This window comes from Hippocampus guttulatus, chromosome 21 (genome assembly GCF_054856545.1).
Source record: "Hippocampus guttulatus isolate MCC_2025c chromosome 21, RoL_Hgut_1.0, whole genome shotgun sequence".
Classification (NCBI taxonomy): Eukaryota; Metazoa; Chordata; class Actinopteri; order Syngnathiformes; family Syngnathidae; genus Hippocampus; species Hippocampus guttulatus.
This window is the reverse complement of record NC_141281.1, coordinates 8,928,781-8,955,183: the sequence shown is the minus strand read 5'-3', so window position 1 is coordinate 8,955,183 and position 26,403 is coordinate 8,928,781. Positions and strand designations below refer to the sequence as shown.

The 26,403-nt window shown below is 45.2% G+C and overlaps 1 protein-coding gene across 1 annotated transcript in view; it reads right to left on the bottom strand.

Annotated features, from left to right (window-relative positions):
• Positions 1–26,403, bottom strand: part of LOC147187009 (cadherin-18) — a 50,313-nt gene that overhangs the window by 7,052 nt on the left and 16,858 nt on the right. Inside the window, exons 3-10 of the mRNA XM_086102060.1 lie at positions 20,227–20,521; positions 16,536–16,655; positions 11,530–11,697; positions 11,274–11,461; positions 10,819–11,072; positions 9,796–9,932; positions 8,005–8,129; positions 6,626–6,743 (exon numbers count right to left, since the gene is read on the bottom strand). Of these exons, the coding sequence (XP_085958186.1) occupies positions 6,626–6,743; positions 8,005–8,129; positions 9,796–9,932; positions 10,819–11,072; positions 11,274–11,461; positions 11,530–11,697; positions 16,536–16,655; positions 20,227–20,521 (1,405 nt within the window). The remainder of the gene's footprint in view (positions 1–6,625; positions 6,744–8,004; positions 8,130–9,795; positions 9,933–10,818; positions 11,073–11,273; positions 11,462–11,529; positions 11,698–16,535; positions 16,656–20,226; positions 20,522–26,403) is intronic.

Below are 26,403 nucleotides of genomic sequence, written 5' to 3'. Positions count from 1 at the left end.
ATAATTGCTGGGAATCATTGAACGCTGCATACAAATAAACTCCAGCGTTACTTTTTTTATGACTGTTTGGATTAATTACAAGCACTTTCTGAAACTATTTCTACTTATTGCAAATCAATCTGAAATTTCTTTACAAAAACGAGTGCTTAAATGTCCATCAAATTCTGAGTAACAGCCAAATTTCAGAATGTCATTCAAGTAGTTGTCAGTGCGCCCGCCAGTGGACAAAATGAGCAACAACAGTTTATTTGAGGGAAAAACAGCTGTGTTCTGGGCTCACAGGCCGCTTTGGACCTCCAGACATGGTCCGTGGGACATAGTTTTGACACTTATGGTCTTATGCAAAACAAGTACTGTGCAAAAACAAAACAAACAAACACAATCACGTCAATTATTCATCAACTGCAACTCGACTTTCACCAAATGATAGTCAAAGCCAAAAAATCTTGAGTCATTCGAGCCTTACTGTGTGTTGGACTATTTCTCAGCTGTGGATGATTTCTGGCCATACGTTGCATTTCGAATGACCTAAACGCCGTTCAAATATCCTCCTTTGAGAAGCTCGGGTTGTGATACAAGCTGTTTCCTTTGTCCTCAGCACCGCCTCGGTAGACACCTGCGCCTTTGCCTCTGTTGAGTGTTTGCATGTTTTTTTAACGGCTGCGTCTTCTCACAGACCGCAAATCGGGCAGCGCACATCAATGAGAACACACGAGGCGCAGGTGGGTGGGCGAGAGCCGCGTGCTTGTTGATTAACGCCGTGGCGTGACGGCCATCTGCAGTGTTAGGGCTGTTGTGTTGTACGTTTATGGTGTGTGTGTGTGTGTGTGTGTGTGAGAGAGACACAGGTAATCAGCCAGGAGGCAGAGCGTGTTCCGAAGAGCGACTGGAAACCTTGTTATAGCTTTTTCAGGGCGGCTGCATTGCAATTCGCTTCCTGCCGTGCATCTTGAAGCACGATGACGGCATCATCATTACGAGCCGAGGAGCATATTTGCCGTCCGCGGACGCCCAATTACCAGCTCAAGAAGACACCATCTTGTCTTTTTAACCGCATACAGCATAAGAGCATCGGTTTCTGATAACGGAAAAGCATGTGTGGCAATTTACGAGCGGGAAAACATCATAGAAGGATCTCGTGCGCCTACAAGCCAGAGAACGACATTTACTGCTGTTTACGATTTAATTCTGCAACTTTCGAAATTTTGCTTTTTAGTGAGGTTTAGTTTCTGCATGAGTGCGTGTGCAAGATTGTGATACGTTTTTGTTTCATGACACTGTGTGGATGCTACAATAAACTGACTTCTCGGGCCATATTGTTTGCTTGCTATGCCGTGAAAGTAATGATTTTCATCGACATTGACTGTAAAAATTGGATTTATTTAGAACTGATTATTTTCTAGTTGTCATTCAGATCAATTGTACAGTTATTCTTTAACTATGCAGTTAATACTTAAAACAAAAACAAAAAAATCATTTGTGGCAGAGTGACAAGGGGTGGCTTTGGCCACCCCCAGCCACCATGTAGCTCTGCCCCTGATTAGACTGAAAACGGCATTTAACTGCACACAAACAGCACATAAAACTACACAGCATAGAGAAGTAGATGCTGTCCACTGAATACCACGTTTCTCAATTTGTGAGGCACAAAACATAACATCGCATGTCCAAAATACGAGCTTTGAAACTTAAAAGCACACGTTCTTGTCTTCCGAACATCATGTATGACTCACTCTTACAAGCCAATAAAATGCATTTAACCACATTTAAAAAAAAAAAGACGACATAAAGCTACCGTACATGTAAAACCTTTGATGGGCACATCTGGCGGCCAGTACATTCACATTCGTACAGTGCATTCTCAGTACCGTCCTGGATGTTCGCATGTATCAACAGTCCTGAAAGGGCCATACATACATTTCATGGGACGAAAACATACACATGGCAAGGTATTTTAAAAAAAAAAAGAAAAAAAAGAAACACACACTATCTCTCTGGCCAGAGAAGAATGAAAAAATATAGTCCCAGGACATGTTTACCTGGGCCAGAACTCACTGAAGTGGACGGAGCACTTTTTTTTTTCCCTTCCAGGATGTGCTGAAGCGGACGTTAAAGCGCCGCAGGAACTCGACGGCCTACGCTGTGACGTGGGGGGGTCGGGGGGGGGGGGCTTTAGTTGGCCGGATAAAAATATCACATTCGCTCAGCAGAGACTAATCACATAACAGCTCTGTCCTTTACAAAGATGCGTTGAACAAATGCCTTTTTGTGAATCAGCATTACATTTACAAGTTTTTTTTTTCCTGTGGAGCTAAAACTTCAAAAAGTTATGTGTTTTTGCACTGAGAGATTAAAAACGTTACCCACCCCTCCCCATTCACCGCGAGTATGAATGACACAAAGGCTAATTAAATGCCCCGCACGTCAATGGCCATGACAGCTCTTGTGTGCGTGCCCGCTGATCAGTCGCAATGTGAGACGGCCTCTTGCGGGGACACAAAGGGATGGCTCCAGAAATCTATTGATCTATTTATGCAAGGGGGAAGGGAGGGAAGGGGGGGCGTTATTCAAAGATCATCTCCCCCTTTCGTCGCCTTCTGAAGGGAAATGTCATCACAAAATGACAGATAAAAAGAACAAAGTAGAGCTTTGGCGGAAACTGGAACGCAACACAGTGAGCTGTGGTTTGACGAAATGAAAGTTCAAATCGTTTTTTTTTTTTTAAAATTGCAGACGAGTACAATGTTGACTTGTTGTTGTGAGCGAATTGAACATTTTTGTTTGTTCAGTGAGTATTCTGCAAGTTAAAATTGAAAACTCTTTGCCCCCCCAAAATGGGAATCGTATACAATGGCAGTTTGCATTCTAGTTTACTCTTCGCACTTAAGCACATATAGGTGACTGTGAGTTTCTTTTCCTTCAGTAAAGAAGTTGAAAATGTCAAAAGTTTTCTTTGAGTATTTTTTTTCTTTTTACATAATATATTTTTGAGCTAGTTAGTCACTAAGCGCTTAGCTTTAATGGCAGACGATTTGCTGCCAGCGCTTGACCCGCTTTCGCCGACGTTCTGTCAGCGCAACGTTGACATTTAAGAGAATCGCACGCCGTCACTAATGACTCCTCTTAAAAGTCAACTTTCCTAAAGTGACTGAAATGAACTGGAGTCAGATATAATAATCGCAACGCTGCTTAAACGCAAATATATATGGCGACTACCTTTTATTCTGCATGACGCTGGAAAATACATCACCGTTAGGCTGTATGAATTTTTTTTCTTTTGTCTTTCTATATAGATTTTTTTGTTGCAGTTTCCGTGGTTCAAAGCGTGTCCCTGCTGACATTTAGCGCTTAATCAACTTCATTTTATTTCTGCGGTCAAAAAGTTGTCCATGTTGCCAACAATTAGCAGCAATCAATGTGGTTGCGAAATTTTGTACTTTTCTGACCCCTTCAGTGACTATTTTTCAATTAAGCTACAACAGTGGTTTAGCATAAGCAGAAGCATTTTCACATTGTTTTTATATGACTATAATATGCTTATATATCTAGCTAGCTTGCGAGATAAATAGATAGATAAGCTAGCTAGCTAGACAGCTAGCTAGATAGACAGATAGCTAGCTAGCTAGCAAGCTAGATAGATAGATGCTCATGTCTATGATTTAGCTAGATAGATATATGCTCATGTATATGATTTTATTCTGAATTCCGTTCCAGCTGGCAAAAATAAGAGCTCACTTTTGATTCTAAGCACATCATCTTTTTTATGTGCCTTTCTCTTGCATACTCTGTCCATCATCAGTATCGTCCTTATGCCGGTAGAAGATTACATCTGCAGGCAACAAGCTACAACACCATTCGGCATACCCCCCCCCCCCCCCCCCCCCATGCGCGTCACACAGCTGCAAGCAAATATTGTGACCCACCCGGCAGTGTTAAAAACCCTTCCCGCGTCTATCTCGTCCTTGGCTCTTGCTCCCACTTGAATTGAATTCACCCCATTGGTCCGCACGCATAATCCCGCTGACAGTCGCGCAAACAAGCGCAAAGGAAAGAAAACTCAAAACACCTCGTCTGAGTCTCACTAAGCAGAAAGGAGGTCATGAGAGATTTAGTGGTGTGAATGACTGTGAGGGATTTTTATTTTTTTTTCTTCCAGTCGCACAACAACAGAGGCTTTTTTTTTTATTAGGGGCTGCCACTAAGCAGCCAGCCGCTGTTGCTCGGCCGCCACATAAAAGATGGCAAGGAAGCCGCTCGCAGTGTGAGAGGAGCTTACTTTAATTACGAGACGCCAGTCGTCGACGACGTGCCTCATTGTGTCGCTTGGGCCGACACGGCAAAAGGACTTCTAATCCACGGGGGCGGCAGTGGCGGACCACTTTAGGGCTGAAATCAAACGACCTCTTTTTAGTGCCACTGCGGATGCGGTCTGCGGAGTTGGCTCGGCGCAGCTGAAGTGGCTTAACGCGAAGAACGCAGCTGGTGTTCGACATCTTTGGACAAACTCGACTGGACTCAGAAAGCGCAAAGACAGGCCTCAAAGAACTTTTTGGACTTGGAATGATGGCTTCTCTGGCGTAGCTTGGATCTGAACTAACTCAAAGCCGGGAGAGATGATAGTGGACTTCCTTGCACATCCCTCACATGATCAAACAGCCTCATGTCAACTGTGGAGAGACATCAAAACTCTTGGGATCACGATTTCCCAAGACTTGATTTGGGAAATGGTGAACCGCATCTTGCAAAAAAAAAAAAAAAACCTACAAAGCAGAGATCACTACATAACTGTTGATTAAGGTCTGGTCCCTACACTTGACGACTTCAAACCGGTTGGAGAAATCCTTGACTGACAATTGATCTCACCCTGGGAACAACTTCTTCTAATGTCTTTCCTAACTGTGGCAGATTCTTCCCGAGAGGCAAGAGTGAACGCTTTTGATGGCCGGGGCTTACGTCAAACGATTTTCACCGTCTCGGACTCAAACCTGAGCGTCAGAAGGAAGTTTTGGAGTTTTTTACGAGAGAATCAGGGCGCGCTCGCGTCATCTCAACTGTTTTAGTTTCGCTCAATATTTCCACAATGTGACCCCTCTTCTTGCTGGATGTGACTAAAAACTCGAGAACTCGTCTTTAAACGTGAGCAGGTGTGAGATAATAGTTTCGCAAGTGTCTTTGCCGCCCGATGGTATCATACTGCTTTTATTAGCGCTCAAATAGCTGCGGTGACTGCGGCCTCTTTATCGTTTGCGGGGTGAGGACAAACTGGCACGTTATCATCCAGCCCTTCCGATCTGACGCCGTCGACGTCCCGACCCGCTCATCTTTTGATTTGATTTAGCTTGGAGGGAATCGCAAAGTCATCAGAGCTATTTCTGTCGCCTCCCCCCCGCCCCCCTCCCCCGCATCATACGAGTAATACGTCCGCGGAGGACAGCGGGGGCGACACTTTAATGTCACCTGAAACTAAAGCAGAGAGAGACTTTTGTCTTGATGTTCTCGAGAGCAACATTTGGCCCGTCAAGTGCGGGTGCATTTGAGAATCCGCTTATTTACATGTTATTTTTTCTTTTGAATTGTTTTCTAAAAATAAAAAAATAAAATAAAATAAAGCACGACATCAAATTTGTTGATAACTTGTCTTCCAAAACTACGCAAATGATCCGAAAATTAAATGTACATGAATTTGAATAAATGTGACACTCAAATAAGAAAAAAAATGACAGAAAATTATTGATATTAATGTAAATATTTAATGTATTTTTGAATAATATATAAAAATATGAATAAAATATTATTAAAAAAACAAAAAAACAGACCTGCGTGAAGTTATGTGGCTGTAAGTGGGAATGGTACTCAAAATAATTCTAAATTAAAGGTATGCAAATTTGAATAAATATATTTATGAAATAAGGAAAATAAAAGAAATGTGAAAAGTGCAACTTTTATGGAAATAATTGTATCGGAATACTAATATTAACTACTGGTAATATATTTTTATTTGACTGTATACGACTGAAAAAAATTAAACTATCTGCACCTTTTTTTTTTTGTTGTTGTCACCAAAACATTCTTGTCTGTAGGTTGGTGAATTTTAGACTTAAAAATGTCAACAAATTAAAAAATAGACGAATCAAATTGCTGAATAAACGACACCAGTGTCATCAAACGTACACATACGTAAAATACACAACGTTAAAGCAAAGCGCCAACTCCTCAAACGGCGTAAGCTTTCGAATCGCCGCAGTCCCATCTAAAGCAAGGTGTTTGCCACAGATGGTCGCCATGGTAACACCTTCCGTCGGCTGCGCACAAATGTCGCCGCTCGGGGTAGAGTCGCAGTGCGATAACGCCTCTAATCCATTCGACAGCCGCACGCGCGCACACTCCGGCGTCCAACAACCAAGCCGCCATGTTGTTGTTTTTTTTGCAGTTGGTATCCTGACTACTTGGACTTGTCATTCACAATTTTTTCCAAACGCTGCGGACGCAACAAACGACATGATTTTGCTTCATTGGCAGACACGGCCTCCAGATGTCAAGCCAACATCAACCGTCCCCCCCGACGGAAGCCGGTGGTAGGAAGCCAGAAGAAATGCAAACATAGGCGACAGCGCGGCTCAATTACCTTCGTTGTCCTTCAGGGTGAAGTTGGGATTAACCGGCATTTGGCTCGGCAGGGCGAAGGAGAAGCGCTGTCCGTTGGCAAAGTCGTCCTTGTCCACGGCGCTGATCGTCTGGATGGGCTGACGTTGGGCACACGGGACAAGATCATTAGCTGAAACAATACGGAAAATGGCGACGGGTGTCGGCCAGCCCGAAGGACTGACTTGAGTTCCTTTTTAATTGGCGACAGTAGGGGACTGCTGACAGGCGCCTCGGGAGAAACACGAGCTGCCAGCAGAGTTTTTCTCTTCAAGTGAGAGCTTGGTTTTGTTCCTCTTGAGCTTTATCTTTCAAAACCCCCCCCCACAGTACACTACGTCCAATTGCGAGTTTTACAAAATGCGATTTACAGGCCGACGTGGAAAACAGTCTCGTTGGTGGAAAAAAATGATGAGTTAATGGAGGGACCCTTCATTTTAAAAAAAGAGGAGATCGTAGTTTTTTTGTTTTGTTTTTGTGCAGTTGTAGTGATTCAAGTGACTCAAGACTGCCCCCGCTGGGCTCAACCATGTGGTGCACTCCCATTTTTTCCTTCGGATCCCCACATTGATTTAAAAAATATATATATGTGTAGCTCACCTCTGCTCTAGTTTAGTTTGTCCTGTCGCCAAAATGGCGATGCTAGCATTGGGCTTTTTTTTTTTTTTTTTTCCCGCCAAGCACTTTTCGAGTGTTGACTTAATATATCCGTCCAAATAAAATGAGCTTGAGCTGCAGCCTGTGAAGAATTGATGCCAGCTATCTTCTTAATGAACCCAGGGGAGCGTTCCACACTGCGTGACAGCAAACATACAAACCGCTTGCTTTCTTGAACGTGTGCAGTCGAGCTTTGAACACAATGTCATTGCTCACGCTTAATCCGCAGGAAAGCCGCGGCGTCATTTAGCGCAAACGTTAATTCAAACTTCTCCCCAACTAGCTTCAAATGATTAGAAACGAGGTTTTCTTTTTTTAGTCTTTCTATTCCGGCAGCGAGTCGGCCTTCGCAGCCATTTTCGTGTGACTGATTGCTCCCTATCTCCGGAAAAGAAGAGGGGAGAAAAAAAAAAGTACTGCTTAATTCAAAATGACTAACAGCAGTGAGAGTAAATTGCGAGCTGCTTCAATTGTGAGAATTTGTCATTTGTTCTTTCCATTTTGAATGGCAATTGTAAAACAAACAAGTGGCTCATTCGTTTTTTTTTTTTAAGCTAACACACAGAAAAAAACACCCAAAAGATGTCAGCTTTTGAAAATGAATAAAACAAAGAGAGGATTTTCATGCAAATGCAAAAAAATAAATAAAAATACCCTGACTGCTCTGCCGCATCAACAAGACGGGAGGCCTGCACCACCACCCACCTGTCCAGCCCTCGTGCTCTCGCACACGATGACCTCCTCGTCGGCGGCGGCCACTTGCGGCGCGTTGTCGTTGACGTCCAGCACCTGCACGGTGACCGGGATGTAACTGAGGAGGCCGGGGTTGTCTGGCGAGACACACGCGTAGACAAATATCAAAGCCTTAAAAAAAGGTCAGCCGTGTAATTCTTAGTGCGCTCTCGGCTTTTCCTGTCCGGCTGCCTGAAGACCTCACACGCTGACTTTCGCTCTTTATAAACCTTTCATAATGTTTGTCAACAATAGGCGGCCATGACATTTCTGGGTGGCGGGAAGGTAAACCGACCGAATTGGACAATCTTGGGAACTGAACATCCATTCAGCGGGCGAGTTGCAGGCAATTTCTCGAAGGTACGGCATGTCTAAAATTGTTTGGCTTGTGTTTCATTGGGCTAATTTAGCAAAAGCTAATGGCTAGCCTGCTTGTAGCCTCCGGGAAAGCTAATTAACCGGTCCTTCAATGATCACCTTTACTATGTCTGACTTTCCGGCACATCTATTTTGGAATCAGATGATCACGATCCAGCTCCATTCCAAGCAATTTACACCCCCCCCCCCCCACCCCTTCCCCGAGTGCTTTTTCGAACCCGAAATGGGATTCTTCATGTTTAATGTTTCTATCTACTAATCCCACTCAGTCACAAAACAATTTCCTTATGACAGATTGAATATAATCTCCCGGGATTAAATCAAACGGGATGGCAATCAAATGTAGATTAAACGCGGGTTGACATTTCTGCTTTTGACGCCGCTTAAAAAAAAAAATTCTTCACGTCTGCTTTTCAAAAAAAATATCAAGCCATTCTAAAGGGTGAGATAAAGTATGAAAGCTTTGCCGACACGCAACATGAGTTGGAAATGGCCAAGTAGGTTCTTTTCGTCATATTCAATTCTGACAATGGCTTGGCTTTGAGATTGGATCGACATTCAGGAGAATACGCAATGTGAAGGCCAAAGCGAAGAAAACGGCTTCTTTCTAAAACATCACTCACTTTTTCACCGGAGTGTTGGTCGCGGTGCAACTTGAAGTTTTTCTTTTTAATTAACCCAAGCACTCTGTAACCTGATAAATCCACTGTCCTAATCACAAAAACAAAACAAAACCAAAAAAAAAAAGCTCACACAGCCGCTGTTATATTTGTATTAGTGCCTGCAAGAGGTTTGCACCTGAGGGTTGTATGACACATTTTTCTTGATTTTTCACTCAGTCGTTTCTTTGCCTGCCGGTCTTTTATGCGTGACTGCGGGCGTCCTTGCCCACTCAAAGCCTTGCTTTTATTGAATAGGAGGCGCTTGGCCGCATGCAAATGAGAGACGGCCCAGATAATGGCGCATTAGCATGCGGTAGCGCTGTTGCTTGGCAGGGGATTTGCCTAATTGTGATTACAAAGTTACCTGATGGCTAAAGTTAGCGGGGGCCTGCTTTAATTTCATTAATTGTTCCTGTATGAAAGGACATTGAACAATTGGGACTAATGTGATTTTGCTAGTCAATTATAAGGAGGAGTGCACCGGATCTGATTTGAATACGCCCGATTCAAAATGTAAATGATCCGACCTTATCCCTAGGAAATGCAAGTGTAAATATCACGCTGAAAGCACCTCATATTGGCAACATTTACCCACTTGCGTGATTGTGATCAGTATGTGCGTCAACACTCGGAAACCCGACAGAAAAAGAACCAGAGCGGTTTCATTTGTGGGAGTTTAGAAAAGAGGGGGGGGGGGGCTACGTTTTACTCGCCGGGTACCTACCAACCTCCGAGGCCATCACGGTGATGTTATGCCAGGCAGTGTCCTCACGGTCCAGCGGCTGCGTCGTCCTGATCACGCCACTGATCTCGTCAATGCGAAAGTAGATATGGTCCGACTCCTTTTTTTCCATGTAGTACCTGAACACAACATTCGGTCAGCAATGGCGCGCGCGAGAACTAGCCTAGCATTCCAGTTTGGATGGTGGCAAACAAAACTCAAGACCGTTCCACTTGGTGTCACAAGTCACAGCAATAGATGTTGACAAAATCAACATGGAGGACCACAACAAAGACCCAAAGGCGTCTATTGTTCATAAAAAAAATAATAATTGAAAAAAAGCAAGAACTCGGTCAGCAATGGCGTGCGCGAGAACTAGCCTAGCATTCCAGTTTGGAAGGTGGCAAACAAAACTCAGAACGTTCCAATTGGTGTCACAAATCACAGCAATAGATGTTGACAAAATCAACATGGCGGACCGCAACAAAGACCCAAAGTCGTCTATTGTTCAGCAAGAAGCTGCGAAGTGTGATCCAATTGTCGACGGGTAGCGGCAAGAGCGGCGCGTCGTCTCATTAGCGGCTTCGCGTCATCGCTCGATCGCTGCGGGCGCCGCGCCAATACGAGTGTCACGGAACGAGATACCTGTGCGCGGTGAAAACCTCGGATTAGTCCACCGCCTCGGGGCCGCGATCTGTCTTTCCCCATTTGCGCCGCCTCACAAACTGGAGTTTAGAGCGCATACAAATGTGCTAAGCAGTTGTACCGCCCGCGGTTCTTTCGACCGGGAAACAAAGAAATCATTCATGGGAATATTCACGGAGGGTGGGGGGGTGGGGGGGGGGGGGGCGTCTTGAACCGCGAGCCTTGCGGCCTGACATGCCACATGGGTGACGGTTCGAGACTAGTCAGTTTTTATTCATTTATTATTTTTTTAAACTCTGTTGAGATAGCGAACTTTACAAGGATTGGGAACGCTACCGTAGCTATCACCGCATTCGTAACACATGCTGTATTAAGTCTTACCTGACGGGGCTGTTCCTGCTGTCGGGGTCACGAGCCGTGACGGCGCCCACTTCCGTGCCGCCGGGCGAGTTCTCGTACACGTCCATGATATAATAATCCAAAAAGAAGACAGGTGCTTCGTCCACGTCGCCAACAGTGATTTTTAGCATGGCCGTGTCCTTAAAGGAGCCCAGGTAGGAAAAACGAGGATCCGAGTGCGTGTTGGTGCCCTCGATGTGGAGTGTGTATGTCTTCTTCCTCTCGTAGTTTAGTGGCTGTTGGGACCAGAGGGAAGATTTTAAGGCCCCGTTCCAAACAAGCGTTTCAAATTTTGCTAGCTTGTGTGACCTTACTTGGCACACCTGCCCTGACTCGACTAAGATGCACTTGATTTTCAAAATAAAACTTCTTTCAGACTCTGATGACCCATAAAATATTCTGTCTTGAAAACTGTAATCGGCGCATTGGAAGTTTACCTTTCTGAGGGTGATGATTCCCTCTTTGGTGTCTTTGTCGGTGGCTATCGAAAACATGTTGGTCCCTTCCGAGTTAATGATGCTGTACTTGATGTCCGCGTTGACGCCCAAGTCCTCGTCGTTGGCTTTAATCTTCCCCACCGGTTTACCGACTTGAGCAGACTCCGGGACGTACTGCTGGTAATTTTCTATGGATGCAATTTTGGATGTGACAACAAGAACTTCCCTTCAGACCCGCCCGTTTTGAAACACGTACTTTGCGGGAACTTTGGCGGGTTGTCGTTGACGTCGGTCAACGTGACGTTGATGACGGTGGATCCGGAGAGGCCCCCGACTTGGCCTGCCATGTCTTTGGCTTGGATGACCACGATGTAATGTTCCCGGGCTTCCCGGTCCATGTTCGCTAAGGCAGTTCTGATGGTCCCTGCAACGAAAGACGAGTTCCTTCATTGTCGAGGCTTCGCTCATGTTTCGAGACGTTCAATGATGGCTCAGCCTTGAATGACGGATTTTTTTATTTTTATTTTTTTTACCTCTGGCTCATATTCAAATGTAAACGAATGTGCACGGCTTGGGAAAAAAAAAAAGGACTGCAACTTCTTCCAAGCAGCACCAAGAGGCAGAACCCGCCTTGATTTACTGCATGCAATAAGTGCACTTCCCGTGTTCTCATTGCGTCGAGTCGCAATGAAAGCCTTAATTCACCGGCACCAGATGTAATAACGTCCTCACGCTCGCGTCCGCCGTCCCCCGAGCGCTTAAATCGGACCGTTCCCCTTCCCACGTGCTTGCGCCTATCCGGCAGCCTTCAAACTCGCGTTTATTTGATTTTTTTTTTTGGGAGGGGTGAACTTGTGAAACCCCCCTGCAATAATACGCTTGACCGAGAACTGCGAGATCTGCCCGGGAGCAAACGCCGTGGTGTTGCCCTCGCCTCCCTGCTGACACCGGTGATTGTTTGACAGGATCCGATGGACTTCCAGAGGGCTTGGCGGCAAATTAAAGCACACAATCTTATGTAACCGCGAATTTGGTCGACAAGACAGGGACATGGCTCTCTGCCAATAGCGAAAACAAAACAAAACAAAAATTATTCACACCCTCCCTCCCCTCAAATGTCCATTTCAGACTTGGAAATAAATGTCTTCTCGATAAAAGTTCACATTTGGACATCTCACATAAAGCTTCTATGGCACGTGTCAATTTACTGCCCGCTCAAAATAACTCAAAACTCGCAACCGTTCATGTCGAAACAGCAGCTGGCAACAAAAGTGAGACCACCACCTCGTGAAAATGTCAACAAACTTCCCTGACGCCAAGCGACTGCACTTCTTTTCTGTTTTTAGCGCACCCCTAACGGTTGCCTAGCAGCGTTCGGGGCACGTTAGCCTCGGTCGGCCGCTGACGTAACCACAGGCCAGGTCATTAGGTACACGTGTTCAATGCAAGAAGTGGAACACGAACCACATTGTAAACCACCCCCGCTAGATTATCATTCAATATCACGGACAAAGAATGGTTCTTTTTGTAACTGTTCTATCATAAAATGAGGACACCGAGCCCACTTGAAGCCGTTCCGGGTTTCATTCATGCTATTCATATCAATACAAGTCTGGACAAGCCCCTTTTAATTTCCCCTTTACAAAAGCGACGGAATGAAAGGTCACTTCAACCTCACTTGCTGAGTCGCGGCCGCCGCCGATGGAAAGTAACCCTCTCGCATCCCGGCCAGGCGGTTGCGGAGTCATTAAAAGCGAAGTGAGCTCGCCCTGCGTATCGCCTGTTAAGGCCCCGCCCCGTTTGGTCGCGCTCAAATACGTGATTGACATGTCTTGACATTGATTCATTTCATTTATGCTTTCTGCCGCACTCACGCCTGATGTTGAAAAATATGGGAAAAAAAAACTTTTTTAACTCATTCATTCCCAAAGACGTTTTTAAACGTCTTTTCAGACTTGGTCCAGAATTGGCTGGTACTGAATGAGTTAAGATAAGATATCCTTTATTTGTCCCACACTGGGAAAATTTACAAAGTTAATTGTTAAGGATTGTTTCGGTTTTCTTTGACACGGTTTTCGTCTTGCGGACTTGCGACTGTCCACCCTTGCTGCCGTCAAACTTGAATTTCTATAGCAGATGATAGAAGTCGATTTTCTATTTTATCCTTCCGTTCATCCGTTGTCAGCTGGAGTCTTTCCTCGCTGAAATTGGCGCGAGAGGCCGGACAACCTTTCAAATCATCACTGAGGGGGGAAAACTGCGCCCACGCTTCCCTGGACCAAAGTCAGGCAGATTGCGCAACGGCAACAACAACGACTTAGTCTTTTCAGTTCGATTTAATAGATTTTTTTTTTTGATACCAGAAAAATTCTAATGTCATCCTGCGTATATTCAACAAGCTCGATGGATTCCTCTAGTGCACTTTGCAGTTTATCTTAACTCGCTAAAAGCCTGAAATGGCAATATCGGTGAGATCAGAGCGTTCTTGCTTCTCTTTTGAGGTTGTTGTTTTTTTTTAACCGCATTCGCGAATGTATTCTGTGCTCCGTCTTTCTGAAGAGCACGTCATTTTTCCACATTACGGCCTTCAAAAAGAACAGCCATTACGTGGCGTTCAAAAGACCCTCATTCCCTTTTTCTCTCTTTGATTTATTCCACTCTTCACCAACATTATCACTATCGCGCGGCTATCGTGCGGCTGTGCACTCCGGAAGTCTCCCAGGCCTAATTAACTGTAAGCCGAGTGACCCGTGAGCGCCACGTTTTCTGCCGCGTCGCCAAGTCGGCAGGGGCTCGGAACGCTCAACAAACGAAAACAAAAACGCACTCGCCGTTTGGAACAAAACCGCGCATGAAAGAGGCAAGCGCACCTTTTGCGAATACATTTTTTCATCCATCTCAAGATGATATTAAATAAATCAATCTCAGCCTTGTTTTTAACCCTTTCATGCACCCCGTAACCTGATAACATGATAAGCTGTCCACTGTAGTGACCGCTGTCCCTGAAAGGCACAGGTGTCAAAGTCAAGGCCCGGGGGCCAGATTCGGCCCGCCATGTCATTTTATGTGGCCCACGGGAGCAAATCATGTGCATCAACTTTCACGGTCCTTGCTGAAATCTGTACCGAAATGTCAAATTGTCACGGGTAATAAATAAGATTGAGATTTTGCATCGGCCCTCCGAGGGAAGCCGTAATTCCGAGGTGGCCCGCGACAAAAAATGAGTTTGACACCCCTGCTGAAAGGGGTTAATGTTGGTCAATATGATCATAATTGGAGAACCAACAATTTTTTGGGGGGGTACTGGGGGCGACTTGAGATGCGGTAAACACGAGAACGTCCAACGCCACCAAAACCAACAGCTGCGGTCAAATGCAAGGTTGGGCACGTGAGACCGTTTGCGGCAGCAACAAATGAAGCTTCACTTGAGCTGCCTTGCTTCTTTTTAATCAAACACTTAAAACAGAAAAAAAGCGCATTTCAAAGCGCTTGGTAGCCTTTTCCGGCCACCAAAGTACAAAGCAAAACCTTCAATTAAAGCGTCAAGGAAAAGTTTTGATGTGCTCACTTCTCAAAAATGGAAATGCCAAGAAACAGCATGAGCGCCCGTTTGTGCGGTTCAGGGTGCTAAAAGCCTGTTATTAACTAAAGCAGCGGCAAAGCGGCCGTGGCGTCAATCCCTTGTTTCCGCAGTTCACTCTCTGCCACGACACACTCGTCCGCTGTTGTGGGTGGCTGCAAAAAAAAAAATAAATAAAAAAATAAAATTAAAAAAAGGGGGAAGTGTGAGCTTTGCACCCCTGAACTCGCAGTCGGAGCACAATGCCGCCCACAAAGTCTTCCGCCGACTCTCTGCCGAGGGCCGCAGGTTAATTTAAAAAAATAATTGCGAAGGAGTCGACTTCCTTGAATCGGGGCCAATTTGACACGGGCGAAGTTGGTTAGCCTTTTACCCAACCTCCCTGCTCTATTAACGCTGATACCATCACGCGATCCACCTCTTTGTCGGGCTGCAAACTTCTAAAGGAGGACAATCTCCTGGGTGAACAAAAAAGGATTATGGGAGATTACCGACGCGCCCTTCAATCTCCGTCTTCGGGAAATCCTGGCCCGTCCAATTCTGTGTTATCCCCCGAGTGTTGCGCCCTCACAGCTAAAGCTAGATGGCAATCGAAGTTCTCTTTTTGGCTTTCCCAATCAAGAGCGAGCATGGTTTGGCATCCCGGAAGAAAAAAAATGGGTTAGTTTGACATTTTGGGGAAAAAAAAAAATTGTCTGATTGATGACATGACAGCTTGAGGCTTTAGGCAAAGTACAGCAGCCTCCATCTGTGTCAGATCCTTCAGTAAACTTGAACGCTGGCAAATCCCAGATCAGCAGAGAAATTAGCCTATTTAGGATGTGGAAGGCCTTGGGGGGGGGGGGGGGGAGGGGGGACACGGGGGGGGGGCTGTAGTGGTTCTCCGAGAGACGAGGTTGAACACGGTCGATGCGCTTCTGACATGTAGCCCGCCAAAAGTGCTGTGCCCGCAACCTGATGACCAGCGGCTCGGTTCGGACTCCGCCCCATTCCACAACCGCGTCCGCCGATTGAAGTTCTGCTCAAACTAAATCAAGATCGAGGTGCGCTCTCAAGCAACTAAAATGCTACGGAGAAACCACATCACGCGCGCTAAGCCTCGACAAAGTGACACGCGAGCTCCACTTCCTCCTCCGCATATCCTTCCGTAGTTCCGTGCTTGCTAATTTGAGGGATGAGGGTGGATGGCCAGTGGCGAAAACAACAGACTACTTGTGTAACGCACTGTGTGTGTGTGTGTGTGTGTGTGTGTGTGTGTGTGTGTGTGTGTGTGTGTGTGTGTGCGATGTGCAGCTGGCCTTCCATCGCGTGCCCAGCCTCTCGCACGCCCCGAGCAAGAAGAACGGTGCGGACTAGTCGCTGAGTCGGCACATGCAAACGAGTCATGCAACATGAGAGGTGAGTTCCGGAGTGCAGTCAAGTCAGGTAGATTTGGATAACCGCCACTTGTTTCTTTTCTTTGTTTTTTTTTCTCCCACTCGCCAATTGCTCTCGAATCGTCATCAATTGTGTTTCATTTTAGCAACGGGGTGAATGTGCTTGTGAAGCAATGTCATCAATCATGAAGACGTTTGGGAAGGGTCATGCTTCAAGTTTCAATCTATATCTATATATACAGTTTATATACGTTTCTTTTTTTTTTTATTTTTTACACAAACATCTCTACTTGAGGTATAGTGCACCTGTTTTGGGGTCCACGGAGAAATATGGCTGTCCTTGTAGGATGCTATAGACGATGCGGGCGCTGTTTCCGTACGTGGGGTCGTCGGCGTCGGTGGCCGTGACTTGCAGCACCGATGTCCCTAAAAAAAACAAAAAACAAAGTTTAAAAAAAGTTAATTTTAAATGTGTGCTTTCATGATATGACTCGATACAAAAATATCGATAAAAACAAAAAGTCACATTTATGAAGCCGGTGTGTCACCATGAACTGTCAAAACGAATTACTGAAGTCAAAGCTAGCTGCACTGAATATGTGACACAACAAATCAGTCATAAATTGTCTTCCGCTACACTTCCAGGGGCGATGACTCGATTGGCAGGTCAAGAACTCGATTTGGAATCTTTATTCTGCCTTTTTGTGTGTCTGCCATCATTCAAAATCACGCTGGAATCAGAAAGCGCCCGAGCCCAAAATGTCTCTGAAAGTCACAATTTGTCATGATTGCGCCCCAGGCAAAGTGACAACACCTTTGCTAGCTTTGCCACTGTGAAGTGACTAACCCCCCACCCCCCCAAAAAAAGGAGCTGAAAAAGTACACCTTCCAGAGAAATTGTTAGCAGCAATGCATTCGCCACGAAACATTCTTGTAGTCGACAACATCAAACATTTCTGTGAAATAAAGGCCATGGATGGGGAATATCTTGCTTTTCCAAATCTGCTGCATCATCGTGAGAGCTCTCTTTTCACGACCCTCCATGTGACTTTCTTTTTTTCCTGTCTCATAACGTTCTCCGGAGCTCAAGCAATCAAAACATTCCAACTGTTGATCGACTTGACCGCTCTTGACCGAGGCTTCAAAGCAGACACGGTGAAGCGTCATTTTGCTGTGATGCCGCGCATAAGTGGAATGCTTTTAACTCCAAACTGGATCCTTTTTCCACGTTACGTATTTGTACTTGGTTCATTTTTGCCACTGGTGCCCCCCACCCCCCACTCCGCCTCCCCCTTCCAGGGCATTAACAGTCATTGAAGCAATGGAGCTCTCATTATTTTGTTCTTTGTCTCCCTTCCAAAGACAACGAACGATGGCTGCCTGCTGGTGGTTTTATTTACAGTCATTGCGCGGTGTGCCTGCAAGTCACTGTGCACCAATTTAACACTCGGACTGCATCTCGGGGAGCATTACAGGCTCCATTAATCCATCGGCGTATAATTACATGGGGCGAGGATCACGTGACACCGTTCAGAGCGCGACGCCGTTCCCGAAATGTGCCGATACCAGTGTTTGGTTTTGCCTGCAGTGTTTGTATTTATTTATTTTTTTTGTGATGGTCATATTTATTCATGACTTCATATTTTATCTTCTACATTAAGAAGACAGGACCCCGCAAGCAAAGCGCAGCCTTTCATTTGTGGAAATATGAACTCCTAAATATGTACACAAGGCGCCATCGCGAATGAGAGGGAAGCACGTTTGAATCTCAGTTTTTTTTGGGGGGGGGGGGCGTTGTACTTCCAACGCTACATGAACGCTTCTGTTAGCTTCTTTGAAGACTAAAGTGAGATACCCAAATCAAGACGTGTATTGTACTTGAAAGTTAAATCCAACTGTCACTCATCAATCTTCCCTGAGTTGTTTTCCCGCCCAGAGTGATTTAAGCATCTTCACCCGGGCTTTCATTTAGCTAAGCGCTAAAAGCTCCCCATTCCCTGCGTTTTGTATCCCGGCCGAAAGGGGCCATTTTCTAACGACCCAAGCACGCTCACGTGAGGGCAACGCCAGTACATCGACATCTTCCGACAACTGCTTGAGAGGCATTTGAGACGCACGATTAAGAAGCAGCTACTTTCATGGAGATTAGCATTGGGCGGGAAGAAGGAGCTAATTATCTTCCCCCTCCCTTCACGGCCTTTTGATTTCCTCCCTTGTGTCATCATCAGGCTGCCTTCGCTTCAGTTACTGTACCTCGCGTGAACTGTCTAGCCTCTTCTCACGGCACCGGGAAGTCAACAGAAATCGAACGAGAAGCTCAAAAAGAAGCGGAACGAAATGAAGACGCAAAGAGAACGTGAACAGGAAGTAACCAAGCGCTAAATAGGTTGTCAACAAGATGTTTACAGGAGGGAATATAAATGTCTGTTTTATGACTTCGTAGCCCTGGCGTAAGGTTACTGCGCAATGCAAGCCTTGAATTGTTATTTTGTTCCTCTCCTCTAGCGGATCTCTGGTGGGAGGCGCAAATGTCAAGGGGGGGGAGCGAGGATCAAGGACAGAGCGGGTGGCCAAACAGAGAAATGAGATTTCTCTTTCTCTTTGCACAACTTAACGGATCCGTTATTGACGTATAAATTGCGGTTTGTTTGTCGATGTCAGGAAACGGATTTCACGTGAAAACAGCCATCGTAGCATAAAAAAAAAAAAAAAAAACATAAAAATTGCACTGAGTTTACACGGGAGTTGCTGTCGCCCGTGCGCTCCTTGCCGATGTATACATGCATACACATGAGAGCGAGCTGGCACGTATCGACTGTAAATTAAGAGGGCGCCTGCGGCTATGGTGATGTTTGCATAATTAACGGACATTCGCTCCGCACGGCTTTATTTTTACCGTGCAACTTGGAGCGGGAAGATAGTCGCCGACCCCGCCGTTAGGTACCTCGGTGCATTTGAATACGGTGATCCCCCGATTGAGTTATTTGGGGCTGGGGGGGAAAGGTGTGCCTCAAGGTTATGTCCTCTGCCAACAATTCTTCAATACAATCATTCCATTTGCAGAACATTGAAGTTACTGTGGTCTTCGTGTAACAAAATGACAATAAACTGTATTGCTGTCATCAAAAAGGCCCCACAAGGACTTTCCTTTAAAATACACTTCAACAGAACGGCCGTCAGAGTGCTTCAAGGACATTTTATCTATTTTTTTTTTTTTTTAAGCATGTGGCTGCATTGAGAGCACAACAACTTGCTATGCCGCGGAGAGGGAGAGGAGGAGGATTTAGAGGGTCATCGACACACAACAACAAAATAAAAAATAAAAATATGTCTCGTCTGGAGGATGCATTCACAGGATGCCGCCGACGCACAACTGAAATACTTATTCATTAAAAAAAAAACGCAAAAAAAACAACAGACTGGTTCATGTTACCGCCTCCATTATTCAATTCCTTCTCTCTACAGAGACATTCAAAAATATTGTTCTACTTTGGTTAAAAAAACAAAACAAAACTGTGCAATGTTGCTAGTGGCCAGTGTAGCGTGCATCCCATTTCACTTGTCACAAATCTGTTGCGACATTGACGGATGGACGATTGGCGCATTCCCTGCCGCATATTTCGAGGCTGCTTTTGTCAAGTGATGAAGCCGCTGGACCGAGAAGAGGACCTCTTTTGTCGGTCGCCTCGAAAGAACAAAAGAAGTCTAAAAAATTGATGCGCTTGCCACACGATGCATGCAAGGTGCAGGGAAGCTTTTCTTGGACTTCCTTTGCTTCGGGTAGAGTGCTTCCCAAAGGCCCTCCCCGTAAGAGAAAAGCCGTAAGAGTGAAAGGAGCGGCCGGCTAATTACATCCCACATCAGCTTTGGGCTGGGTGAATGATTTCACCCGAGTCGGACTCGCTCCGAGTTGCCGGTTTCAAGACTCGGGACTTGCTTGGCTAAAACGTGGGTGTTCATGAGACAACATACAACCCAAGAGTTTCCGTTGACTTACCCACGTCAGACATTTCGGGCACGGTAGCGACAAAGGGTCCGTTGGGAAACTGCGGCGCGTTGTCGTTGATGTCCTGGACTTTGATGATGAATTCCGACTTTGGTTCCAGCGCCTCCTCCGTGTGGCGGTCCAAGGCCTGCGCGTGCAGCACGTAGTGCGACTTCTTCTCCCGGTCGAGGCTCCTGGTGGCATGGATATCCCCCGTGACCTCGTTGATCAGGAAGATGGTCCCGGCGCCCTCGCCGCTCAGAATGTAGCGCACCGTTCCATCGCCTTTGTCCGAGTTGGAGTGAAGCTGCAAGGGGAAACGATACAAACAAAGAAGGGATGAATTTTCCGACCGGGTTTGAAACTTTTTCACGCACCACTTTCGTACTGACTGCTAAGACCCCATGTTCATTTATTTATTTATTTTGTTTTAATCGACACTAGATTCGACACAAGTTGAGCAAAACCAATTGACGTGACAGTCACATGATACGAAGAGAAAAAAAGCACCAAAAAGTCAATTTCAGTTTTGCGCACGGCCATCTTGGAAGTACAAACCCGTCGTCGGCATGTCCTTAACTCATTCAGTACCAGCCAATTCTAGACCAAGTCTGAAAAGACGTTTAAAAACGTCTTTGGGAGTGAATGAGTTAAATGGGCAACGTGAGGACATTCGCTTATCAAACTGAGCAGCAGCTGTCGCGGGGCTTACAATTGACAAGATGGATTTAGGGAAGACGGGTGTGAAAAAAAAAATGCAACTTAAAAATCCGACGTGAATTTTTCTTGAGGAAGTACATGTTTCCGAACAACATTTTTGATCAAGAAAGACAAACGTGAAGGATTAAGATTATGTTGCTGGAGATTTTGTTCATCCCGAAAGGAATCGTCAGGTGAATGTCGGGTTTTCTTTTCAAAGAATTGAGAACCCCGATTTGACAGTAACGTACCACTTTTCAAGTCAAGACCACACTGCGTCAAACACCAAGTCAAAAAGGTAAGCAGAGCTGCATTGTTGTTTTTTGTTTGTTTTGCGGGAGATTAGCTGCACAAGCTTGATTTCTCTATTCAGTTGTTGATGTTCACACACCTGGAAACTCTTAAATTGTGAGGGGGGGGAAAAATAAATCCATAACACATCTTCAAAACATTAAAATAGAGCCGGTGTGAAATTGTGTTAAGTTGCGTGGGTCCCTTTCGTTTATTGTTTCCATGTCGTCAAGTTGGCAGCACCCCGCAGTGCCTTTTCCGCTGGATTATTCTGCTGACGAGCTCAGACGACACGCCGCTTCCTACTCGACTGTCTCTCGTGCACGCAGAAAGTCCTCGGGGAGTTGCGCTAGGGGACTTTTTAATGAGAAGTTGTGCTCTAATTGATACCAAGAGGCTTAACGCATTTATTCTCTAAACAGTTTTCAACAGGGGTGGGGGAAAATACGGCCGGAGGGACCATCTGCTACCCACTCCGTTCTTTATTCCGGCCCACTGAGAACTTTCATGGTCAAGAGTCCAATAATAATTTATTTTAAACACTAATCACATGGTTTAAATGTTTTTATAGCTTGTGATTAATTGTATGTCTCAATATTGCAGACAAAATAAATCTAATGCTAACATTAAAATGTTATTAAATAATTTATAAGGAAATAAAAAATCCTAAAAAGAAAATTGAGAATAAATGGTTCTAAAAATAAATACATTAATAAATGAAATCATGATAAAACAAATATCTTAAACATTTCACATAGAGTTTTTTTTTAACCTGGCCTATCAGTTTAAAAAAATAAAAAATAAACAAGGCCCCTGAGCAGAAAAGTTTCCCCGCCGCTGCTCTACACTTTGGCATGAAATATGTCTCTTTTCAAACACGGTGATTCATTTCTCTTCCTGGTGGCGTTTTTGGCTCCTCTCCATGCACCTCCGTCTCATCCCTAACGAGCTTCACGCAAGTCTTTGGAGGGCCCAGAAGATAAACATTGGCGCGGCTGCATACATTATTCATGCGGCGAAGATCAAACTTGAGGCTTCCTCACTCTTTGAAAGGCACTTAGAGGCGGAAAGAGGGAAGGGCGAGCAAAAAACAGCAAGATGGCGTGACGGAGGGCCAGATGAGAGCGTAATTACCACTTTGGCTGCTGGGCACGTTCATTTTCGAGCGTTCGAGGTGCAACCAAGGCGGGCCCCCTCCAGGGCTCAGTCACCTGCGCACCACTGCGGTGTGTTGAGAGAAAATAAACAGATTAGAAGTGCTCAGGGCCTAGATCTGTGAGGTGCCTTGAGGCTAACAGGCTGCGCTTCCATTAAATCGACTGTTCAAAGAATTCTGTGTGCTGGTGTTGACAGAGTGTGAGAGAAGTCTGATTTCAAATGACGCTGTGTATGTCAAGTAAAAGTATGCGGTGGTCAGGCTTGGTGGTTAAAGCTAAGCCATTGTACAATAAAGCACTTCAGTCACGTTAGCTGCCTAACGCTAAAATTATGTTTCTGACAAATATGCAAATTGAGGGTGAAGCATGGTTCTGGTTGTCGCTGACCAATGCTAATTGTATGTAAAATGCTCAAGTGCTAGCTGGCTAAAGCTAATTACGTACTACGGCACACTATGGTTTTGTTAGCAGGCAAAAGCTAACTCTGTATGATGCCGTGTTTGCTGCCTAGCGTTGCCTGTTCGCTGTTTTTACTCTTCTCGACTTGAAGTGTTTAAAACTTGATTTTCTGTTCAAATTGGGAACACCGGCCTGCTGAGACTCCCACGCCCCCCGGCCCCCCAATCAGTTATTTAACAAGAACGGATGCCTGAACAGTAGCACTAATCATTAGCATTAGTCATTACGGCTAGTCATTAGCGGCGGTGATCATGATCATGAGCGGCAGCGCGCTGCGTCGTCAACAATTCCCCAAAAGCGCAGTTATGAGCCTGACCTCGCTGTGCTTATTTACGCCCTTAATCACAGCCGAAACCAAAACGGACTGGCGGCTAACTTTATGTCGCATTATTTCGCATATAAATCCCGCCGATCATTCGCCTGCGGTGGGGAGCCTGACACGTGGGTGATTAATTTTGCCCATGCAGAAAATTTCACCAGTGCCCATCAGAATGCTATTAGCTCTAAATGGGGAAATAAACTCCATGTGGAGAAACAGGAGGAGATAAAAGGGGGAACAATGGAGCGCTTTTGATGGTGGTGGTCTCCATCCTTCATTTAGTATCGATACATTTGCTGACAGTAACTACTTTGGATGTTCTTAGGTGATAAAATACGATGACTGTCTGGGGGGGGGGGGGGGGGGTGCACCATCAGACGTGTTCCAAAGGTTTTGGATTTCCTTAAAAAAAAAAAAAAATCAAAATGGTCAACGTGCGATGTCATAACAAGGTCTACAGAGATTTATGATGCCCCCTGCCCCCGCCTCCACTCCCTAAATCCAACCAAAACAAGGCACTGTGTTGATGTGTGCCTCTGCGTGCAACTCCATCAAAACCCTGCCGGAGGACACAAGTGGCGCGCGGCAGCTGGCGGCCGGCATGTGAAGCGTTTCAGGGGAGGGGGTGGGGGGTTGAAAGAGATCAGCCGAGTCTCCGCGCCGCGATCATTGCAAGGAAAAGCCGCTTCATAATTTTATCACGAGCTCAAGGGAGCAACCTGACGGCGGAGAGGCGATGCCGAGAGGCGATGCCGAGAGACAATGCGCTTTTTCTCTGTTGAGAGCATGCGACGAGTTGGCGGGGGGTAATTGCAAAGCGCAGGCTCAGGCGGAGCGGGATTCAAATGGGGCTCGGGGGAAGAGGTTAGGGTTTCAAATGAGTTTTGACACGCGTTGAAAATTAGATTTTTATTGAAGACAGGGTTCGAGTTTGGGTTTGAAGCCGGCGTTAGCGTTTCAAAGTAGCTTTCGAGACATGATAAGGATTTCAATTGAGGGTTTAAAGGCACTGTTTGGGTTTCACTTTATTCTTTTTTTTTTTAATCTGGATTTGCCAAATTAGAGTTTAAACAATGGTTAGAGTTTCCATTTAAGGTTTGAAATGAGAGTTAGGGTTTCAAACAAGAGTTAGGCGTCCTAGTTGGGGTCTAAAGCCTTGGTTATAAAACTTTACTAGGGTCTACAAGTGAGGGTTCAACTAAGGATTAGGGGTTCAAAATGCAGTCGAGTCAGGTTTTGAATTTCAAGGCAGAGGTAGGACTTCAGGTGTCAAGCCTGAGTTTCAAATTAGGGTTTCTAAACATGATCAGGATTTTTAACAATGGTTTTAAGGTTAGGGATTTCACACCAGATTTTCAAAATAAGGTTTAGTCTTTTAGTCTAATTAGTCTTTCTAATTAGGATTTTAAACAAGGTTTAGAGGTTTTCAAAATTGGGGATTCCAGTATAGTAATTTAAGTGCCACTATTAGCCTTTCCTAGTCGGGTTTGAAAACATTACTCTGTACGTGATTGAACTTCTACAATCTTTTTTTTTTTTTTTTTTTTTTTTGTGGTTGTATAAAAATTAAAAAAAAGCTTGTGTGTGTGAAAAGGACAGCGGCTGTCACTGTTCAAATCACTCATCTCACTCCTTTGAAGCTTCACTGTGACCTTCATTCATCCGCCTTCCTTTGCGCCCTAACTTGCCACGCTGCTAAATATCCAGCTGAGGCGCTTCACCGTCTGATTTGTGCCGTCCGTCTCATCAATGTGATCTATTCGCTGTAGCTCGACTCGCCGCTTTCCGCTGTTATGTCCTCTCGTAAAGAGGCATCATCTCCAGCGCCGCAGTCACAAAAAGCGATCAGTATGTCGTAAAAAAATGGCTGATGCACTCTTACGACTCCGACGCCAAATCTCAACTCGACAAACTGGATTGCTGGACAACAACATCAGATTTGATAGAATTGCAAAGCACTTGGATGCAAGGAGACGGTTGACGATGCGACATTTAAGACCGGCCGTTCACTGAATGTGACCACTGGGATCACAGTTGGATATTGTGGATTATTTCCAGCAGAGATCATTCAATAGCTGCCAACTACATTTTTTATTATTATTATTTTTTTTTAATGGCCAAAGGTGGTGAAAAGGTTTTGGCCAACTGTTTGCAAAATTGGATCTCTCTTGGAGGAGCTAAATGTGTGTCACGGCAATGTCTAAAACATGGTCGACCTTTGGAAATTCAACCGTTACAATCTGTGATTGTCACATTAAATCTAGTACAAAGTGTCACAAAAGAGAGGCAAGATGACAGGTTATGGAAATTTAGTAGTCGAAGTGATGTGGTAAAACACACACCCACACACAAGCGCACGTGCATGGCGCGCATGCACGCACACACACTACTAACTACTACTACTACTACTAAATAGTGCGCAAGTACTTTGCAAAGTTTGTCAAATGTAAAATTGTTACACTGGCGATTCAGTTTAAATACATCATTTTCCCATCCAAAGGACATATTCATTGTTGTTGGCATTTTATAGATGAAAAGGACTGCTCAGATGTTCGGGGTATCACGAAAGCAAAAATCAGGGGCATCAACTTCCATTTTTTTTTTTGATGAAAGAAGAGAGTCTAAAAAGGAAAGCAAATATACTGGAAAAATCTACTTGTATACAGTAATGTAGTAGGGGTGTTTGGTTACTTCTGAATTTCGGGGTCTGGAGTAAGTGTGAAGCGAACGATCAGGCAAGCTGTTGATGCACGCGCTGGCTTTACATTTGCAATTTGCGGCAGAGGTTTCTCTTTTGATTAATTCCAGTTTCTCCACCTCACTCAAGAGGATTTAATCACTTTCTTTTCCACGTCGATTGTCTGATCGCCGCCTCCCAATCAGCTCGCCGGCACGCCCGTCGCCGGCTCGCAATCGATTCGCCGCCGTCACGCAAAAAGCCCGGCCGCTAATTGAGCGTCCGTCGGCAGGGTCACGGAAAGGACGGACGAGCGCGACCGATCGCCACGCTCCGCCCCGAATAGTCGAACGAAATGGGCCATTGTGCTGCAGTCATGACGTTGTTGCACAAATCATGACGACAAATGATTCACTTTTCCAAACTGTCCAAGACACATTTAAAAAAAAAAAAAAAACGACAGAGGGAGACAGAATTGGAAGCCTCATGGCTTACCAGATGACACCTCGATTTTCTTAGATGTAAAAGAAAAATATGCAGAAGGGGGAGTGGAAAAACAAGCCCTAAACTATCCTCCTACAAGGGAG